Source organism: Macrobrachium nipponense, chromosome 20 (genome assembly GCF_015104395.2).
Source record: "Macrobrachium nipponense isolate FS-2020 chromosome 20, ASM1510439v2, whole genome shotgun sequence".
Classification (NCBI taxonomy): Eukaryota; Metazoa; Arthropoda; class Malacostraca; order Decapoda; family Palaemonidae; genus Macrobrachium; species Macrobrachium nipponense.
In genome coordinates, this window is record NC_061089.1 from 68,142,427 (window position 1) to 68,162,547 (window position 20,121).

Genomic DNA, 20,121 nt, shown 5'->3' on the forward strand with positions numbered 1-20,121 from the left:
ATTTTTAAAGGAATCTAGAAGTTAGGCCTACTCACAGATTCTTTATCTGCTGACAGTCATTTTTTTTTTCTGGAGGCGAAGCCCCTTAATTATTAGATTCTAGTGGGTTGGTTTTTTCAGTGTTCACTTTTATCTCTGCTTATTTGTTTTTTTTTTTATATTTTCTATGGCTCCTGGTTATTCTTAAAAGGTGACTGCGTACTTGTGTATTTGTTTTTCAACGAGTTTATTCATTTCTCTGATGGAATATATATATATATCTATATATATATATATATATATATATATATATATATTATATATATATATATATATCTTTTTGAAATTGTGAGGATCACCAGTTGCATTCTTCCATAGTCTCGACATTAACTCGCTTGATTCTAAAATTCGATAGATCTTTTATTAATTAGGATGGAAAAATGGTATCTTCACGTTACTTCTACAACCTACTGCAATATCAAAAGTCTTTCTCTCTCTCTCTCTTTCTCTCTCCCAAAAGTCAACAGATTTTTCATTAATTAGGATAGTAAACTGGTATCCTTTACTTATACAACCTACTGCAAAATCAACTCTCTCTCTCTCTCTCTGCCCCCAAGAGCACCGAAGTTTTAACCTCGATAAACCTCCTAGAGACCTAGACTCATGCAATGGAGCAAGTGCGTAACTCGGTAGTACCAGGGAGATCAGCCTAAAAAAGGGGAGAGGGGAGGGGGGGAGGGGCGGAATTACTTACCTAGCCGTTAACCCCTCTGCAGGGCAAACCGGGGACAGACGGGAAAAGTTAAGGGGCAAGGAGAGCGAAAGTTAATAGCGGTAGACGAGGATCGAGTGGAGGCGAACTTTTTCTCCGTTACTTTCTCTCTCTGTTTTCTTTTCGAACTTGTGGGGCGGGGGCTGAGGGAAGGGGGCGGGGTGCCTTTAACTCTTCTTAAATGGATGCTACTTTTACTTTCTTTTTTATGGGAATGTCGTTTAACGTAAGGTGGCGTATGCGTCGTTTAACCAGGTTGGAGCTCATTGGTTCGTGAGCTTTAGCAGTTGGTGTGGAGTTAAGCTTCTTTTTTTTTTTTTTTTTTTTTGTTTTTTTTTTTTTTGCTTGGCATTAGGATACGTAGCGTGGAACACTAGAAGAATTTGTTAAGGGTTATTGCTATAAAAGTATAAAGGATTATCAGAAGAGAAATCACTCGAATTACCATCATAATTCTAGCTTCGCCTACAATACCAGGCCAACAAGTTAGTACCAATTAGTACCACAGTAAACAATAAAGCCACCACGAAGACTGGCCTAAGCAGGCGACTGAGGAATAAAACGTGTAAAGGAATAAAATATCCCATCAAAATTTAAAAAATGAGGACGTGGGGAGAGAGATCTCGTTATAAAATCACGGCTTCCCCGTATAATTAAAGAAAAGAATCGGTCTAGCGCGGATATGTGCACGCTCGTCTGAGCAACTCCACATCCCTCACTCGTCAGTCGGCAGAGTTGCTGTTTTAATTTGCCAAAAAGCCTGTGCCAAGATTGCGAGTTTTATTATACTTTACCAACCTATTTTTCATTTTTTTTTTCTTTTAGTTACCGAGACATTGAATGGTTGCTCATTTCAGTATACTGAATATTTTCACTTTTTCACTATATCATAGGTCTAATGTTTGCTTATCCATTTTCCACTCGTACCAGTGCTGTTGACCATAGCGGTTGCAACGCCAAGTTACGTAAACAGATCATTCATACTTTTTACAATCTTTTCGTTGATTAGGCCTATCTATTTTACACGTTTTTTTAATTTATTTTATTTTATTTATTTATTTATTTTTTTTTTTTTGCTGGTACAGAAAAGAGTACTTTAGTATCTTGTAACCTTCGATAAAAATATATATTTAGATATAAGTTCAATTGATGTTTGTACGATTAAGTAAAATAATGTATTATTCCCATATAAATATAATATAAGCGAGTCAAAACAAGGGGATAGCGCCGTCAGTGCACCTCACGTCGTGCACTGTATGCTTTATACTCAATGGTCACTAGCTACAACCAATTCTTAACCTTTTCACTTACCTCCAACTTACTTCCTCTCTTCGATCTTACTGTCCAACTTCTCAAGCTTTTTACCTCTTAGTTCCAGTGGGCGGGTTTCTCCCAGAGCCTCGTAGCTCATCTCCTTTGTTTGCTGGATCTAGCTTGCTGTTCAGCCACTCCAACTAATTCTTATCTCAGAAATGAATGGCTGAAGGTGCCCCATAAGATAAAATAAATATTACCTCAGCAATAATACATAATCAAGAAACACTATCCCTTCATGCTCTCATGATTTTTGCATCAACTGAAAGAAGCATCTGGGGGTAAGGAAAGACTAATCTGTAAAAATACTTTATTAAATACATACAAATCTGCCAGTCTGCACTCGATATATTGTTCTGGAAAAAACAGAAAAAAAAATTGCTTCGGGGGAAGAGGGAAAACTGCAGTCATCACTGTTATGTCGCCTATAAATCGCACTGGATAGTTTTTCTTTAAATACTCCCACTGATCTTTGCATCATCAATCCCAAAGGACTGTGCACACGCTAATCGCACCAAAAGCATCATGAAACTGGAATCCAGGATTCTGGAGTCTATGCTGGCTTTGAACTTTTGTCTTTCACTGCCAGCTCTTGGGAAATCATAATCGCCTTCGCATGACATCTGAGAGTCGTATAGATAGGTCTCAGTAAGTCTCTGTAATATTTGTGCCATGCATTGGAAACTTGCAAGCACACAGACAAACAAGAACAACTTCTGCTAAACAACAGGCGTGCAAGCATGCCTTTCATATGCATTCTCTCTCTCTCTCCCTCTCTTGCCATTCCATCTGCTCTGGCATCAACCTTCCCTGCTCTTTATTTTACTCTCTCTCTCTTGGAATTCCATTTGTTCTGGCATCACCCTTCTCTGCTCTTCATTGCATTTTCTCTCTCTCTCTCTCTCTCTCTCTCTCTCTCTCTCTCTCTCTCTCTCTCTCTCTCTCTCTCTCAATTCCCTTTACTCTGGCACCACCCTTCCCTGCTCTTCATATAAATAAACTTTGGAAATATATACCAGGCATCTTATCTTGATCATCTTTCACACTCCTCACAGTAGACTCAACAAATATCTTCCAAACAACCAGATTATATTTTTACTCAGGCCATTCACATCATGTAAAAATCTCCACAAGCATCTTTGTCCTTTCCTCTCTTTACATAATCTGCTTTGAAACTATATCCTACAGCCATTTTCATATGCTTTTGGTGAAAATAGATGTCCCCATTTGGGAACAATGAATACAAATGGGCTGTTTTGTATCTAAAAAGATGGCATCAGAAAGATTAAGTAAAATATCTTTTAAAAGGAGCAAACTTGAAGTGGCAGTACATATAATAAATTCACTTCCTTTTACACGAACTGCTCCTCAGATGTGCCATTTATTCACAGTAAAAATCATCTACCTCTTAATTCGATGTTGTCTTAAGTATCAAGTCCGTAACGAGGCACCACGGCAACACATTCACAAAACATCTGACGAGCAGTTACTCTGTTTTTGATTCTGCTTTTTGAGAATGCGACCAGGGGACAAGGTGAAGACTGCATGTACCCCTCGTTCCTTTTGGTTCTTCAGCTATCTAAAAATCTTTATCCCTATTTTATCCTGGCTTGACCGCTTCGACACTTTCCCCTCTCATACTCCCTTTCACCTCCTGGTTTTCTCTCTAACTCTCTCGCACTCTCTCAATCTCTCTTTCCTCCTATAACCTTCGTTATCTATTACTATGGGCTTCGGATGGTGGGCTCTTTAAGAACAGAAGAAACCCTGATTCATCCTCCATTCCCCCAACAAAGAAGAGAAGGAATTCTCGGAAACGAGTCTCCGCCCACAATGCAGCCCAAACCATCAGCTTTACAGCCCTCTTGACTAGAGGCTCCAGTCACCATCGCTGGTCGCTGTCTGCGAGCACTAGGAAAAAAAAAACACTAGATAAACATATCACAAAGCTTTGTACATCAACAAAACCTTCAGTTGTAACAAGGAAATAAGAAAAAACTAACGAAGCGAGATACAGTATAACGGAATGGTTAACATATTGCATAATAATAATAAGAAGAAAATAAATCCTGTCAACACTTATTCTGGGCATGTTAGTGCCCCGGAAGAAATCAGAGGAAACTTTTGAAGGGAGGGACACTGCCTTCCAACCACCTCCCAGGACTGTTTCTAAGCTGTCTCATTTTCCATTCGCTCTCAAGAGAACCTGTGGGCAATGTAGCATATTAGGTATATGGGCTTCACTTATTGGATTTTTAAGCTGAACCACCTCTCGATATTTTGATATTTACAAGTTTAACATGGACCCAGGAAGTACTATAATGATGCCTCAAATCAAAGACATAAAAAAGTAGGTTTTAAGGTCACACCAGGTCATTTGAAGGACTATTAGCCCAGCCATGAAAGTTTTGATCTCATAAACTTACACGCTATTATCAGGCACATTTAAGAATAATTACACCCATCCTTACAAATGGGACTGGAATGACTTTAATTTCTTGTGGTTTCAGTTAAAAAATCTTCACCCTTGATTTTGCCAGGACCCACAGGTTTTCGAGTGTCAAAACAGTCCTGGAACTAAATATCTTTCCAGGCCATCAGTAGTTCTTGGATACTTAACAAGTCCAGGTCCTTGATGAATGAATTAGATTGGATACAGAATTCTTCCACTGTAAACCAGTTCTTTGCTTGATTTCGTTACACATTTGAACTCAAGAACAAAATCCAAACAAAGGTACTGAGACACTCAAACTGCCTCAGTTGCAAAGAACAGGTGATAAAGAAGGTGGGAGAGCAAAGTAGCACCTGGCCCGGAGAGATCCTGGTCCAATAGCACCTTCTACAGCAATGCCCTTCAGTGAGGAGGCGCTTCACCCAAAACTGGTAAAGTCTGAAAATCAGAAAAGAATAAACCACGATATGTTACTCAGCCAACATGAAAACTTGGGATTCTTATTAATTTAACTTTCCAAAGTATTTCAAATTGAAGCATACTCTCCAAAAATACCATGAAGAACAACTTAATTTGAAGCCCATATAAAAAAAAATAATTGCACCACACTATACTTTGAGAGGCCTTAGCTATCAACTTGAAGGAATGTAGCTACTTTTACTCATAATTCCATCAACATTTATATACCAAGTTTTTTTGCATCAACCAACGCCAAGAAATTCCTCAAAACTTACCTTGCTTTCGGGACAAAGACCATGACGATCAAGTCTCGTGTACTCTCGCCCTGAACGAGGCCTTAGTGTGTTGACAGAAGATCGAGCCAGCAGTCTGTGGAGATAACACAATACACTTAGAAAGCAATATGCTATACGTTACATTTTCTATTTTTCAGCTCTTAACATGTCAAGAAAATACACAAGCAAGAAATGCATCATGATAATGGGCGGTGTATATTTTACCTATCGTGATCAGATGAAGAATGAGAAGAAGATAGACTCAGAGTGTCGAGGTAGTCACTCATGTCAGAGGCACCGGATGAAGTGGACTTAGCATCACCACTGCCACTGCTGCTACCTCCACCACTGACAACTCCAGCAACACCACCCAGCTCTTGACAAGATGCTGCCACACCTGATGAGAAATGATGTTGCGTTATATCTTATAACATAAGCTTTGTTTCTTTCCAGAAATCTATCTACAAACATCATCATTTGAGCCTGACAGTATTTTACAAGCACACAACTCTTCTGTTAGAACGAATGTTGAGAACTTTAAACTTGACTGTACCTGAATGTGATGTGGGTGCATTATTTTGAGGATGCGGTGGACGTCTCGATCGCGGCAAAGAAGCATGCAAACAATGTGATGTGAGCAAACGGTCCACAGCTCTTGGTGACTCGCACACACCAGAGTCACTACTAGAAGCAGAATCTCGATTAGCTGGTGGTTTGCCAGGTACAGAAGATGATCGACGCAGCACACACACACCATCAGAATCTCTGGTATTATTGGTTACGACGTTAGGTTTGGCTGTACTGACTTCTCCATCAGTGCTCACGCTCAAGTCAGGAGTTATACTTACTCCATCAGTATCTACACTATCGTGGCGTAGATCGCAGCCACTATCTGTCGCTGCTTCTGAGTTGAGGCATTCGTCCCTTCTTCTCAAAGAGGAAGTAATTGTCTGTCTGTGAGTTGGTGTAGCAGTTGGAGTTGTGGCTGGCGATGATGGCCAGGCCTCCCTAGGCCGAGAGTCTGCCGAGGTTGATCGCCTCGGGGCAAGGACAACATACCTGTTACTGCTTGCCACAGACTGAGATCGACCACATCTGCTCTCTGCTATACTCATAGAGCGACTGCGATCACTGACAGGCAGAGTTTTAGCTTCACCTTCATCTGTGAGTGATTCACAAGGCACCAATGCTGCAGAAGGTTGAGAAGGTCCCATAGGGAGGTAGTGGGGATCAGGGGCAGGTGGTCTGGGTGCCATTGCCATGTAATGGCTCTCTGGATCTATTTTTGAATCTGTGGAAGCTGTTAAAATACATTCCCCTGTTGCAGGCGAGGTAGGAGTTTTGTTGGTAGCAGTTGAGGTAATCTGCAACTGAGATGTCATGTTGGTAGAACTCGAGGTATTGGTTGTAGGTTTAACAATTACGGAAGAGGGTTGGGTATTGATTGGGGTGCCAGCCTGCAAAGAATTTGAAGCAATTTTCACATCTTTTACATTTTCATACAGAGACAGACTGGCAGCAAACTGCAAGTTTTCATAATTAGCGTGAGCAGTGCCTGTAGGGGGATCACGATGGGGAGGGGGAGGTGTTGGAGGAGGTGTCGGGGGAGGTGTAGGTGCTCGAGGCTTCCCGGTCTTTTTCCTTTTATTAACAACAGCATATAGTGCTGCCGGTTGCTGTGTTGTTTGCGGCTGTTGCTGCGAGGGCTGGTTATGTTGCGGTGGTGTTGGTGGAGGGGGTGGATGGCGTAATATTGTACCTGTATTTGCGTCAACAACAGGCATTCGACCCTGTCCATCTACTCTCAACTGTTCTTGTGCTGTGTCCCCATCATCCTTCCTCCCACAGACTAAAGATCCAGCCCAACCAAGAACTTGCCCACAGCCAGGGGCAGCTGATGCCAAACCTCCCTCACACCATACCCCAGAGGATGGTGCCACACTATCTACTGAGTCCCCCGGAAGAGGTCCTTCACAGGTATGGATCTGTGATGCACCTCCATCACACATGACTAGTCGCCTGGGTGTGTCGTAATGAGCAGTAGGGGGCACTCGTGGTGGTGGTGGGATATCATAGTTATCCATGGGATTGAGGGCTACACGAGGTGGGTTTGTCACGCTCTGCCCGCCAGACTCCGGCTGATTCTGCTCCCCTCTGTGTTGCTGATGATAACACGGGTGCATATTTGGATGCTGGATATTACCTAGAGGGCGCGGGTGGTCGTACAGGGACTCCGGTGTGGGGGAGGGGGCAGTCATGCCTTCCCAAGACCCCCGCGCCCACGTAGCCGCCCACCAGGCCCCTTCTTCCCCGTCGGAACTACAGAGGGGTGGACCAGATTTACTCACTGTGGAGCAAGCCACCACAGACTGACTCTGGCATGACGACCGGCGCGTCCAAGGCGGCCAGGGTGCCGTGTGGGCATCTGAATAGTGGCTGTCATTGAGAGGGTCAGGCAGGGTATCCCGCGGCGAGGTGGCTGTGGCATTGGCATCAGAAGCTGCCAGAGACACCGTCTCACTCAAGTCCATGACGCTAACTTCTCTCAGCCAAGACAACTCTGTGCGGCTCTCTGCCCTTGAACCTGTAAATCAGACAAATGCATAACAGTTAAGCAAGATATATAATTATGATAAAAGTTCTCTATAGCCACCATAACATTATGAAATACGACTTGAAAAATTTCTTAGCAAAGCAAAAGGTGCCCATTTCTCACACAGCCAGTAAAAAACATTTCTTGAAGATGTACAAAACAAACACCAATTTTCTTGTAAGATTTAAGGTTACACTGGGTCATCTTAGAAATTAAATAGATAAACAAGCAAATGAACTCTAAGCATCCAATATGAACGTCCACAGATATCATCACACGCTTGATGTTTAAGTGAAAATCTACAACGAAACCTATTCTGAAATGCTAACCGGTGCTGTCATTGTCAGGGGGGTGCAATTTTTGACTCGCTGTATTCCGAGCTCTCTTAATCTCCTTACGTAATTGTTTTGTAAGCAAACTGACCCTCTCCAGTCCAAATAAAAAATTGCAAAGGCAACCAAGGAATGCTATCATCGCAGGCGGATACTTCACTATTTGTTGGTAGTTTCGTGAAATGTAATTAAACAAAAATCATTTTGCGAATGACAAGCATAATTCGTTTATCTTAATATCCTGAACTAATGTCTGAGAGACTCCTCCCGAAAGACAAGCAGAAAGGAAACTAATTATTGAAAATGGGTCGTGAAACTCAACAGTGATTATGCTACATTTTTTTTTACATATTATAGAGAAGTTACTCTTTACAATGGTGAAATCTGATTGGGAAATTCAGCGTCACTTGCATATCCTACGCAGTGACTTCTAAATGATTAGCAATTAATGCAAAGGCATGGATGTGACTAGCTAATAATCTATCTTAAATAAATAAGCTCATGCTTCAGAGGACCTGTAGGTAATTAATTCAAGAATACCAACTAAATCCATGAAAGCTTTAGTATTCTGAAAGTAAAGACAATACTGTTACATAAGGAAATATGAATAAGCAGGGAAAACTGCTAATAATATATAATATATATATATATATGTGTGTGTTTCCTTCTCACCTGAAGCCGTGGGCGGTCTGGATCTGGGCTGAGCCAAGAGTCCTCGGGCGGCCTGATCGATGGCGTGGGTCACGGCATGAGGGGCGTCGGAGAGGGCCACGTGCACGCCCATCCACCTCCCACACCGGGAGCCCCCCTCCCACACCACACGCCCATCCACCACCCCGTAACGCCTGCGGGTTGGGGGCGAGAGTGAAAGGTGGGCGTTATTTCGACGGCGCGACTGAATACATACATCATTTTCTTAACTCACATCGGGATCGAACCCAGGATTCTGAAGTGCGTCCTGGGTTCAGTCTCATTGTTGAATTATGAATTTAAAGCAATTTCATTCATTTAAGAATCATTCATATTCTCGTTGACTGAAATTGAAAGCAATATCATTCATTTATGAATCATTCATATTTTACTTGACTGAAACGGAAAACAATTTCCTTCATTTATGCCTTCATTTAAGTATCATTTATTATCTCCATGACTGAAATTCAAAGCAAAAAGGTAAAAAAAAAAAAAAATCCTTCACTTGAATCATTCATTTTCTCCTTTGACTAAAACTCAAAGCATAAACAAAGCAACGTTCTCCACTTAGGCATCATTTTCATTCACTTCCACATTCATTCCCTAGTCGACAACAACTTATTCCAGAAAAACCTAACCTGAGGTCAAGTGTTGACCTCACCTGAGGTCATGGGTTGACTTCACCTGAGGTCAAAGTTTGACCTCACCTGAGGTCAAGGGTTGACCTTACCTGAGGTTATGGGTTGACCTCACCTGAGGTCATGGGTTGACCTCACCTGAGGTCAAAGTTTGACCTTACCTGAGGTCAAGGGTTGACCTCACCTGAGGTCAAAGTTTAACCTCACCAGAGGTCTAAGTTTGACCTTACCTGAGGTCAAGGGTTGACCTCACCTGAGGTCAAAGTTTGACCTCACCTGAGGTCATGGGTTGACTTCACCTGAGGTCAAAGTTTGACCTCACCTGAGGTCATGGTTTGACCTCTCCTGAGGTCATGGTTTGACCTCTCCTGAGGTCATGGGTTGACCTCACCTGAGGTCATGGGTTGACCTCACCTGAGGTCATGGGTTGACCTCACCTCCGAAGGTCTGGGATGGGTTTGACCTCACCTGAGGTCATGGGTTGACCTCACCTGAGGTCATGGGTTGACCTCACCTGAGGTCATGGGTTGACCTCACCTGAGGTCAAAGTTTGACCTTACCTGAGGTCAAGGGTTTACCTCACCTGAGGTCAAAGTTTGAACTTACCTGAGGTCATGGGTTGACCAGGCAGCCAGCAGTCGCGGGGGGGTGCCAGTGGTCAGGCAGAATCGGTGGTCCCTGACGTGCATGCGCGCTGGCCCGGCCGAAACTCGCGACCTCGGTGGAACTTGCAACACCTGCACCAGAAACTGTTGCTCTGTTGCACAAGAGAAAGAGAGAGAGAGAAAATGGAACATTAGTTTAATACGACATGACGGTATGAAGAGACAGATGCATTTTACCGGTGTATTGAGAAAGATACAAAGAGAAACAACAAACAACTTAATGCGATATTATTATTATTATTATTATTATTATTATTATTATTATTATTATAAGATACTCAAAGTAGAATGTCTTAAAATGGACAAACAAATCCTTTAGGATACAGTCAGCGCTCTCGACAAAATTAATTTAAATCTAAAGTAAAAAATAATCCTCAGAAACAATCGAGTTGTCTGCACGGCGTATAATGCTGTATGAGCCACGGCCCATGAAACTTCCAGCCAAGGACAGGTGGTGGCCTGTCCTATCGAGTTTTCAGACGCACGATCATGACTAACTTTAACCTTGAATAAAATAAAAGCTACTCAGGCTAGAGGGCTGGAATTTTGTATGTTTGGTGATTGGAGGGTGGATGATCAACATACCGATTTGCAGCCCTCTAGCCTCAGTAGGTTTTAAGATCTGAGGACGGACAGAAAAAGTAGTTTTCTTTTTACATAAAACTAAAATTCCCAGTCACTGCTTTCAACTCGAAAAAAGAGAAAATAAAAAAATGAAATAAACTAAATAACCAAGGACCTCTAGCAAGCAAGCAAGCAAGCAAGCAAGCAAGCACAGGCGGACGTACATATACGGCGAATTTAGCCACGTATTTAAGTTATTGATTGAACTGCCAACATCAGGCGGCGTCGCCGGGGCAGGGCTGTCATGCAGACCATAAGAATTCTATCGATCCGCTTAAGGGAAATTCTCATAGTGGTCTGTTTATATCCACTGACCATTCCACAACACAATCGGATGGGTGGATAACGGCAAGATGCTGGTCGAGATATTGGAAGGGAGAGAGACGGAGGAGAGGGAGAGTGAGAGAGGCGAGAGAAGAGAGTTAGAAGGAGTTGAGTGATGGTGTTCAAAAGGACTTAGGATTAGTCCATTCGAAAGAAAGAGTTGTTAGTGATCCGAGAAGAAAGAGGAGAGATTACTGCTGAAGTTACTTGGCAAGTTGAGGAGAGAGAGAGAGAGGAGAGAAGTATGAGGATGAGAGAGAGAGAGTTTTACAAGGGGGGGGGGGGATTAGGGATGTCTCAAAGGGACTTGTTAGTCCCAATCCGAGAGAGAGAGGTGGAGAGAAGAATAAAAATAATTAAAGTACGAGAAAAAATTGGAGTTTGAAGGTTAGGATGTGTGAAGAGTTGTTAAAGTCCATTCGAGAAAAAAAGAAGGAGAGAGGGCGAGAGAGAAGATGAAAATATTAAAGAGATCGAGAAAAAATGAGAGAGAGAGAGAGAGAGGATAAAAAAAACTAAAGTTTGTTTGAGAAAAAATAAGAGAGAGAGATAATACTGAGTGCTGAAATCAGAGAGAGAGAGAGAGAGAGAGGAGCGAGATAAAATGTTGAACATTGAGGTTAGAGATAAAATACTGAAGAGAGAGAGAGAGAGAGAGAGAGAAGAAGAGAGGAGAGAGAGAAGAGCGAGTTATAAGGATTTGGATTTCTCAAAGTTATTAGTCTATCCGAGAGAGAGAGAGAGAGAGAGAGAAGACAGGATAAAATATTAAAGTTTGAGAAAAAACTGAATGAGGTAAAATATTGAATATTCAGATTATAGATAAAACTATTAGAGAGAGAGATGAGAGAAGAGAGACGAGAGAGTGAGAGAGAGAGAGAGAGACTTCATATAAAATACGCGCCCATCTCACCACTGTACGCCCTGAAATACAGAACATCCCGCCCCCCTTACACCCAACCCCAACCCCTGAAATACTCCAACCCCACCACCATCCCGACCCATCCCGCACCTACCCCCCTTTTCCCCCATTTCTTACTCCCGCCCCCCCCCCCCCCCCCCCCCCCACCCCCACCCGCCCCACGTGAACTCCACATTCAAATTAGCGTCACTCTCCCTAAGGCCACACATTTCTCTCGTTCTACCCAAACTAAATTATTTTTTTTCTCTCTCCTTTCCAAGTCAATTGCCTTAAAATACTTGAAGAAATGCAATTTACCTCAAGAATTCTCTCTCTCTCTCTCTCTCTCTCTTCTCTCTCTCTCTCTCTCTCTCTCTCCTCATCTCTCTCTCCTCTCTCCTCTCTCTCTCTCTCAGGTAACAAGAGATTTTACCTGTATCACGGACGCTTGTCAATATCAATAACACTTGTCATTCATTTTTTAAATTTTATTTGCTTTTTCATTCATTGTTTATTATTTGTTTATTTATTTATTAATGTTTTGCCATTGATTTTTAATCCAGATGTCATTCTGCGTTAATGAATTAGTCCACTGCCGTCAGTATCGTAGTTTTGAAAAAAAAAAAAAAAAAAACTAGTGAATTATTATTCACGAGCGCATACAATCTCGAACGACACACATATATAGTACATACATACGCACAAATACACACATCATATATACATATATATATATATATATATATATATATATATATATATATATAATGAAAACGAATAAAGTTTAGCTAAAGACCAACTTTCATCAATTAACTTTCAATAATATTCACACATCTCGAAGTCAATTCCATTATAAAATTATCAAAGAACTAAAGTCCTTTCTATTATGACTTGTGGTGTTGAGATTGTATGACGCTGCTGGTCATGCTGTTATTATTATTACTATTATTATTATTATTGTTATTATTATTATTATATAATTATTATTATTTCAAGTTGTGAGAGGCTGAGAATGGAATGGACGATGGTAAGTCTAAACCAGGAGTTCAAATACTTCTAAACTATCTTTGTTATATACAAGAAAAATATTTTATATTATTTATTTAACATGTTATTAATATTATTCATTATTATTATTATTATTATTATTATTATTATTCAGAAGACCAGAGTATTTATACATTAAACCCTAACCATGAAATACTTAAACCACATTTCCCTACCATAAAAATACCAGAGACATAATGAACGTATTCCACAACTCCTATGTCTTGCCCTTACCCCTTCTCCTTTCCCTCCCCCTCCCCCTCCCCCTCCCCGCCTCCCCTTCCCCCTTCCCTCACCTACATGTCAATCCAATCTTAAATTACAGTCACCCGCGAGATTATTTACCCAAACCCTGAGATTACGAAGCATGAGTCTGTAACTGGGAGACACTTTGTAAGGCTGTGCGGCATTTCGATTGCAAAATTACCCCCGTCCCCCGGCCCCACCCCCCCAAAAAAATGGAAAAAAAGAAAGAAAAAAAATGGGAAAAAGAAAGAAAGAAAAAAACGGGACATTTGTTCTAATAATTACAGACCTATTCCGCATTTACCCAAGTTGGTTGACGAGAGTAAGAATGTGAGTTGGAATGGCTAAGAGAGAGAGAGAGAGAGAGAGAGAGAGAGAGAGAGAGAGAGAGAGAGAGAGATGAGAGCGTACCCTATCACAGTATTTTGGGTGAGACAAATTGGTTTAAGAGAGAAGATTGTGAGTTGGAATGCTGAGAGAGAGAGAGAGAGAGAGAGAGAGAGAGAGAGAGAGAGAGAGAGAGAGTTATTACCGCGGTTACTAGTGGCGAATTCTCGGGGAAAATAACTACAAACTTTTGGTTCTCTTGGCATGGTCGTAAAATTATAATAATCTTTATTTTCGTCTATTTTTCTTTGGAAAGGCTATTAAATATTTTCAGTCTTGATATGACGATTCGTCATCAGAATGGGAATATAAATTATTCAGATGACGATTATAATTTTTATTATACAATAATTCTTGTACTTCAAAAGAGAATGAAATGAATGCTACTTTGTAGGTTTCAGTGAATCGCTAATGAAGCGTATAAAAAAATGTATTTCCTTTTGCAAACATTCGAAAAACACTAAAAAACTATTACATATATATATATTATATATATATATTATATTATATATATTATATATATATATTATATGTTTGTCGTTATTTTTCCCGAGAATGGTGAAACTAGTAACAGCGGTAATATCTCTCTCTCTCTCTCTCTCTCTCTCTCTCTCTCTCTCTCTCTCTCTCTCTCTCTCTCTTTCAGCCATTAACAACTCACAATCTTACTCTCGTCAACCAACTTGGATATATATTATATATATATATATATATATATATATATATATATATATATATATATATATCCATGGAATACTGGTTATCACATATGACGCAAAATCAAAGAAAAATATCTGAGAAAAAAAATAAAAACGAAAACATAACCTAAACTTTAACTTTTTTTTTTATAAAAGAAAACATCAAACCATCCATCAAAGGGACTTTATAGAAGCAATGGCGGGCGACTTTCAATTCAAAGAGGCTCCTATTTCTTTGAATTGAAAGAGACACCCTTTGCCGAATCCTGGGCACTGGCGAAGGAGAGATTCCTTCTGTGTTAGGTCCTTGTTCGAAGGACTTTCCCATCTTCGCCCTATCCTTGTAGGACTGGGATCGTGTTGAGAGCTGGGATATGTCTAAGATCCTTCCGAGAGTGGTCTCTCTCTCTAACTCTCTCTCTCTCTCTATTTACCTTTCTACTATTGCGTTTGTCAATCTATGTATCTGTCTTGCATATCCTTCAACTCTCGGCTAAAATTCTCTCTCTCTCTCTCTCTCTCTCTCTCTCTCTCTCTCTCTCTCTCTCTCGCAATGCCTGGCCACAGTGTTCCTCTCTCTCTCTCTCTTTCTTTCCTCTTTCTTTCTCATTTCTCTGGCCACAGTGTTCTCTCTCTCTCTCTCTCTCTCTCTCTCTCTCTCTCTCTCCTCTCCTCCAGGCCACAACCTCCCATTCCCCTCTTCTACCCAACCCCAACCCCTCGTTCCCCCTCTACCCAAACACAAAAACCCCCCTCCCCCCCCCCAACCCCCCTCCCCAACCCCCCCCCCCCTCCCCCCCCCCCCATCACCCCTGCACGCCGCCCACCGACAACAATTAAAACTTCGTGAATCAATTCCGGGCGATATGTATGGGCGGCCAGTGTCACGCGGCGCCCTTATTTTCACCAATGGAAACTTTCCCGCCCTCATAACGCCCGCGTTACGCTAACGCGGATTCATGGGCGTTACGCCGCACAGCAGCAGCAGCAGTTACGAGAGAGAGAGAGAGAGAGAGAGAGAGAGATTAAAATGCTATGTAACATCTATATATAGACAAAACATTTAAAAAAAAATATTGACATGATCCACTTATGAGATGAGAGAGAGAGAGAGAGAGAGAGAGAGAGAGAGATTAAAATGCTACGTAACATCTATATAAAGACAAAACATTTAAAAAAAAATAAAATATGACATAATCCACTTGAGAGAGAGAGAGAGAGAGAGAGAGAGAGAGAGAGAGAGAGAGAGGGTTTAAGGGGGGGTTTGGGGGGGGGGGGGGGGGGCAAGTTGAAAATTGTGCCACAGGACGTGAGACGGCTGTTAATTGGAGGCACTTTGAAAGCACTGAATCGTCGGCTATTTGGCAAGTTAACACACGTATCATGTAAATGAGAGAGAGAGAGAGAGAGAGAGAGAGAGAGAGAGAGAGAGAGAGAGAGAGAGAGGGCCATTTACAGGTTAGCCGAGTACGCAGCTCACGACCTGCAACCTGTAATTTGCAAATGATACATTGCCCTGTCAAATGTACGTCCTGTTTCCAGTTTTGTATTACTGTAATATCGTAAATATTATTGACGGCTGCCATAGATTAAGTCTGGGTGGGTATTTTGGTGACTAATATTCGAAGACTGAGTTTGGCTGGGTATTCGACTGATTAATATTTTTGGTGGATATTTTACTGATTAATATTCGAAGATTGATTCTTGGCGGGTATTTTACTTATTAATATTCGAGGATTGAGATTCGGTGGATATTTGTTACTGATTAATGTTAAGAAAGTATTTTGGGCGGATATTTTACTGATTAATATTCAAAGATTGAGTCAGGGTGGATATTCTACTGACCAATATTCAAATATTAAATCTGGGTGGATATTGAGTGTGTAGATATTTTACTGATTAATATCCAAAGATTGAGTTTGGGTGGATATTTCACTGATTATTACACAAAGCAAATACTTAACTTTCTCTCTCTCTCTCTCTCTCTCTCTCTCTCTCTCTCTCTCTCTCTCTCTCTCTCTCTCTCTCTCTCCGCACATTTTATATATTTCTCTTGACATTTTTGGATAACAACATTTCTCGTAGAAGTGAAATGAAGAAATGTTTTTGGTTTTCTAGCACCTGTGCATGAAAAGGCAAAATAAATGCTTCGTAAATTGAGAGAGAGAGAGAGAGAGAGAGAGAGAGAGAGAGAGAGAGAGAGAGAGAGAGAGAGAGAGAGAGAGAGTAATGTCTAAATATTAGCGGTAAGAAACGAAATGGCTCACGGATTAGAGGTGGAATCCTCCCTGCTTTCCTCCTCCAGCCATTTCGAGGCAGACGATTTTTTTTTTCCAGGCCGAGAAACGCTTTCCAGGCCGAGAAATACTTTCCAGGGCGAGAAACATTTTCCAGGCTGAGAAACGTTTTCTAGGCGGAGAAGCGAGCGCTTCCAGGCGGAGAAATTTTCAGACCGAGAAACGTTTTCCATACCGAAAAACCTTTTCCACGCTCAGAAACATTTTCCAGGCCGAGAAACATTTTCAAGGCTGAGAATCATTTTCCAGGCCGAAAAAAATTGTCCAGGCCGAGAAGTGAGCGTTTGCAGACAGAGAAACGTTTTCCAGGTCGAGAAACATTTTCCAGGGTGAGAAACATTTTCCAGGCCGAGAAGCGAGTGTTTTCAGGCGGAGAAACGTTTTCCAGGCCGAGAGACATTTTCCAGGTCGAGAGACATTTTCCAGGTCGAGAAACGATTTCCTGACCGAGGAATGTTTTCCAGGCTACGAAGCATTTTCCAGGTCGAAATAATTTTCCATACCGAGAAACGTTTTCGAGGACCAGAAACGTAACGTACCCCCCATGAACCCGGCCCCACCCCACCACCTCCAAAATGCAGGATAATAAAAAGTAATGTGTCTACGCTAAAATGAGCCCGGCTTCCCATTCCCATTCCCATTCCGTCATTACCTGGATCAATGTTGAGAGACATCAAATTTGATGGGTTAAGAATGCGTCACAGCCGGACGCCGTCATCATTATACCCAGTAAAATCTCTCCGCTGGATCCACACGCCTAATGGAGTCTTCACAGGCGATAATAGCAGTACGTTCAATTCCTCACGACAGTGCGACAGTTTTGCGATTTTTTTTTTTTTTTTTTTTTTTTTTTTTTTTTTTTTTTTTTTTTTTTTGTTTTTTTTTTTTTTTTTTTTTACGAAATGCGATATTTTTGCGACATTTTTCTAGGTTTATTTTTCTCACAAAAGTGCGATATTTTTGCGGCGTTTTTTTTCTCTCGAGAATGAGATATTTTTTGCGATTATTTTTTTTACGAAATGCGATATTTTTGCGACATTTTTCTTTTTTTTTCTCACAAAAGTGCATTTTTGCGACGTTTTTTTCCCTCTCTCGAAAATGAGATATTTTTGCGATATTTTTCTTTTTTCTCTCACGAAAATAAGATATTTTTGAGATTTTTTTTCCTCAAAGAAATAAGATTTTTTTTTTTTTTTTTTGCACGAATATGCGATATTTTTGCGACATCTCTCTCTCTCTCTCTCTCTCTCTCTCTGGAAAATGAGTTTTTTTTAGTATTTTTTCTCAAAGAAATAAAATATTGGTATTTTTTTTCTTTATTAGCACGAATATGCAAAGTGTTTTATTTCCTCTCGCGTAAATGCGACTTTTCATTTTTTTCTCAACATTTTATCCTTAGCTTTCCTCACAAAACCAAAATTCGACCAATTTTTTTCTGTATTTTCGTATTTTTCCTCACAAAAATCAAAATTTTTTTTATTTTCTTATTTTTCCTTGCAAAAATCAATTTTTTTTAAAATTATTTTCTTATTTTTCCTCACAAAAATCAGAACATTTTTTTTTATTATTTTCTTATTTTTCCTCACAAAAATTAGAACATTTTTTTTTATTTTCTTATTTTTCCTTGCAAAAATCAGAATTTTTTTTATTATTTTCTATTTTTCCTCACAAAAATCAGAATTTTTTTTTTTTTTATTATTTTCTTATTTTTCCTCACAAAAATCAGAACATTTTTTTTTATTATTTTCTTATTTTCCTTCAAAAATCAGAACTTTTTTTTTTATTTTCTTATTTTTCCTTTCAAAAATTAGAACATTTTTTTTATTATTTTCTTATTTTCCTCACAAAAATTAGGAAAATTTTTCATTAATTTCTCATTTTTCCTCATAAAAATTCGACAGTTCTTTCTCTTTTTTTTTTCTTACGATATGCGACATTTACCTTATTTTTTTAAAAGAAGATATACGATCGTCTGCATTGCCACAGCGTCTTGTAATATACGACGCTATCAGATTCAATTGGTGCTACTTCGATCGATTTGGAGAGAGAGAGAGAGAGAGAGAGAGAGAGAGAGAGGAGGGTGGGGGGATTATAAAACACACACTGTACAGAAACCCAACCACGCTAAATAGCTTCACATTCTTCAGGTATGACCATAAACTACAAACTACGGCCATGAGTTAACGTAAGTACGTTACGTACGTACGTGAGTACGGAGGAGCTATGTCTAAGGTACGTTCCCTTACGCTAATGTAGCCCAGACCATAGTCTACGTGAGTAACTACGGCCATAAAACTTAAGAATACGTCAGTGACAGTGACAACGGCTCTAAAACTTAGAGTACGACAGTGACTACGGCCATAAGACTTAAAGAGTACGTCAGTTATCAGTGACTACGGCCATAAAACTTGAGAGTACGTCAGTGACGACGGCATAAAACTTAAGAGTAAGTCAGTGACCACGGCCATAAAGCTTAAAAGTATGTCAGTGGCTACGGCCATAAAACTTAAAAGTACGTCAGTGCCTACGGCCATAAAACTTAAAAAGTACGTCAGTGCCTACGGCCCTAAAAAGCTTAAGAGTACGTCAGTGACTAAGGCCATTAAAAACTTTGAGTACGTCAGTGACTACGTCCTAACAAAACCTTGAGGAGTAGGACTCACCTTCCCCGAGCGTCGAGGTCATCTTCACCTGCCATTGGAGAAGCCGTTCTCTCGTGTCGAAGGCGATGACGAGGGTCACGTCCTTACAAAGGAGCCCCAAGGTGTAGCTCTCCTTGTCTAGGGTGAATCCTGAAGAGGGGACAGAAGGACAGAGAGAGATCATTAAAATGGAATGTATCAATCAGATGGTTTCGACACCTACAATTCATAAGGTGAAAAGGGAAATTGAAAATTGACTAATAATAATGTTAGGATGGTGAAAATGACTAAAAATAATCTTAAAATGGTGAGAATGACTAAACATAATCTTAGGATGGTGAAAATCACTAAAAAATGATGTTAAGATGGTGAGAATTACTAAAGATAATGTTTAGATGGTGAAAATTACTAAAAATAATGTTCAAGATGGTGAATATGATTGGGGAAAAATAATGTTAAGATGGTGAATATGATTAAAAATAATGTTAGGATGGTGAAAATGACCAAAAAATAATGTTAAAGTGGTGAAAATGACTAGAAATAATCTAATGGTGAAAACAACTAAAAGTAATGTTAAGATGGTGAAAATCATTAAAAAAATAGTGTTAAGATGGGACTAAAAAATAATGTTAAGATGGTGAAAAATGACGAAACATAATCTAAGATGGTGAAAAAAAACAACTAAAAAATAATGTTAAGATGATGAAAATCACTAAAAAATAATGTTAAGATGATGAAAATGACTGAAAATCATGTCCTACGACAGGAGCAAGTAACATATGTAGA

The 20,121-nt window shown here is 40.2% G+C and overlaps 1 protein-coding gene across 1 annotated transcript in view; it reads right to left on the reverse strand.

Annotated features, from left to right (window-relative positions):
* Positions 1 to 2,361: 2,361 nt before the first annotated feature.
* The window catches only part of LOC135220523 (uncharacterized), a 120,071-nt gene continuing 102,311 nt past the window's right edge, over positions 2,362 to 20,121 (reverse strand). Inside the window, exons 5-11 of the mRNA XM_064257685.1 lie at positions 19,357 to 19,485; positions 10,111 to 10,261; positions 8,849 to 9,021; positions 5,805 to 7,835; positions 5,477 to 5,648; positions 5,252 to 5,345; positions 2,362 to 4,955 (exon numbers count right to left, since the gene is read on the reverse strand). Of these exons, the coding sequence (XP_064113755.1) occupies positions 4,920 to 4,955; positions 5,252 to 5,345; positions 5,477 to 5,648; positions 5,805 to 7,835; positions 8,849 to 9,021; positions 10,111 to 10,261; positions 19,357 to 19,485 (2,786 nt within the window). The 3' untranslated portion in view covers positions 2,362 to 4,919. The remainder of the gene's footprint in view (positions 4,956 to 5,251; positions 5,346 to 5,476; positions 5,649 to 5,804; positions 7,836 to 8,848; positions 9,022 to 10,110; positions 10,262 to 19,356; positions 19,486 to 20,121) is intronic.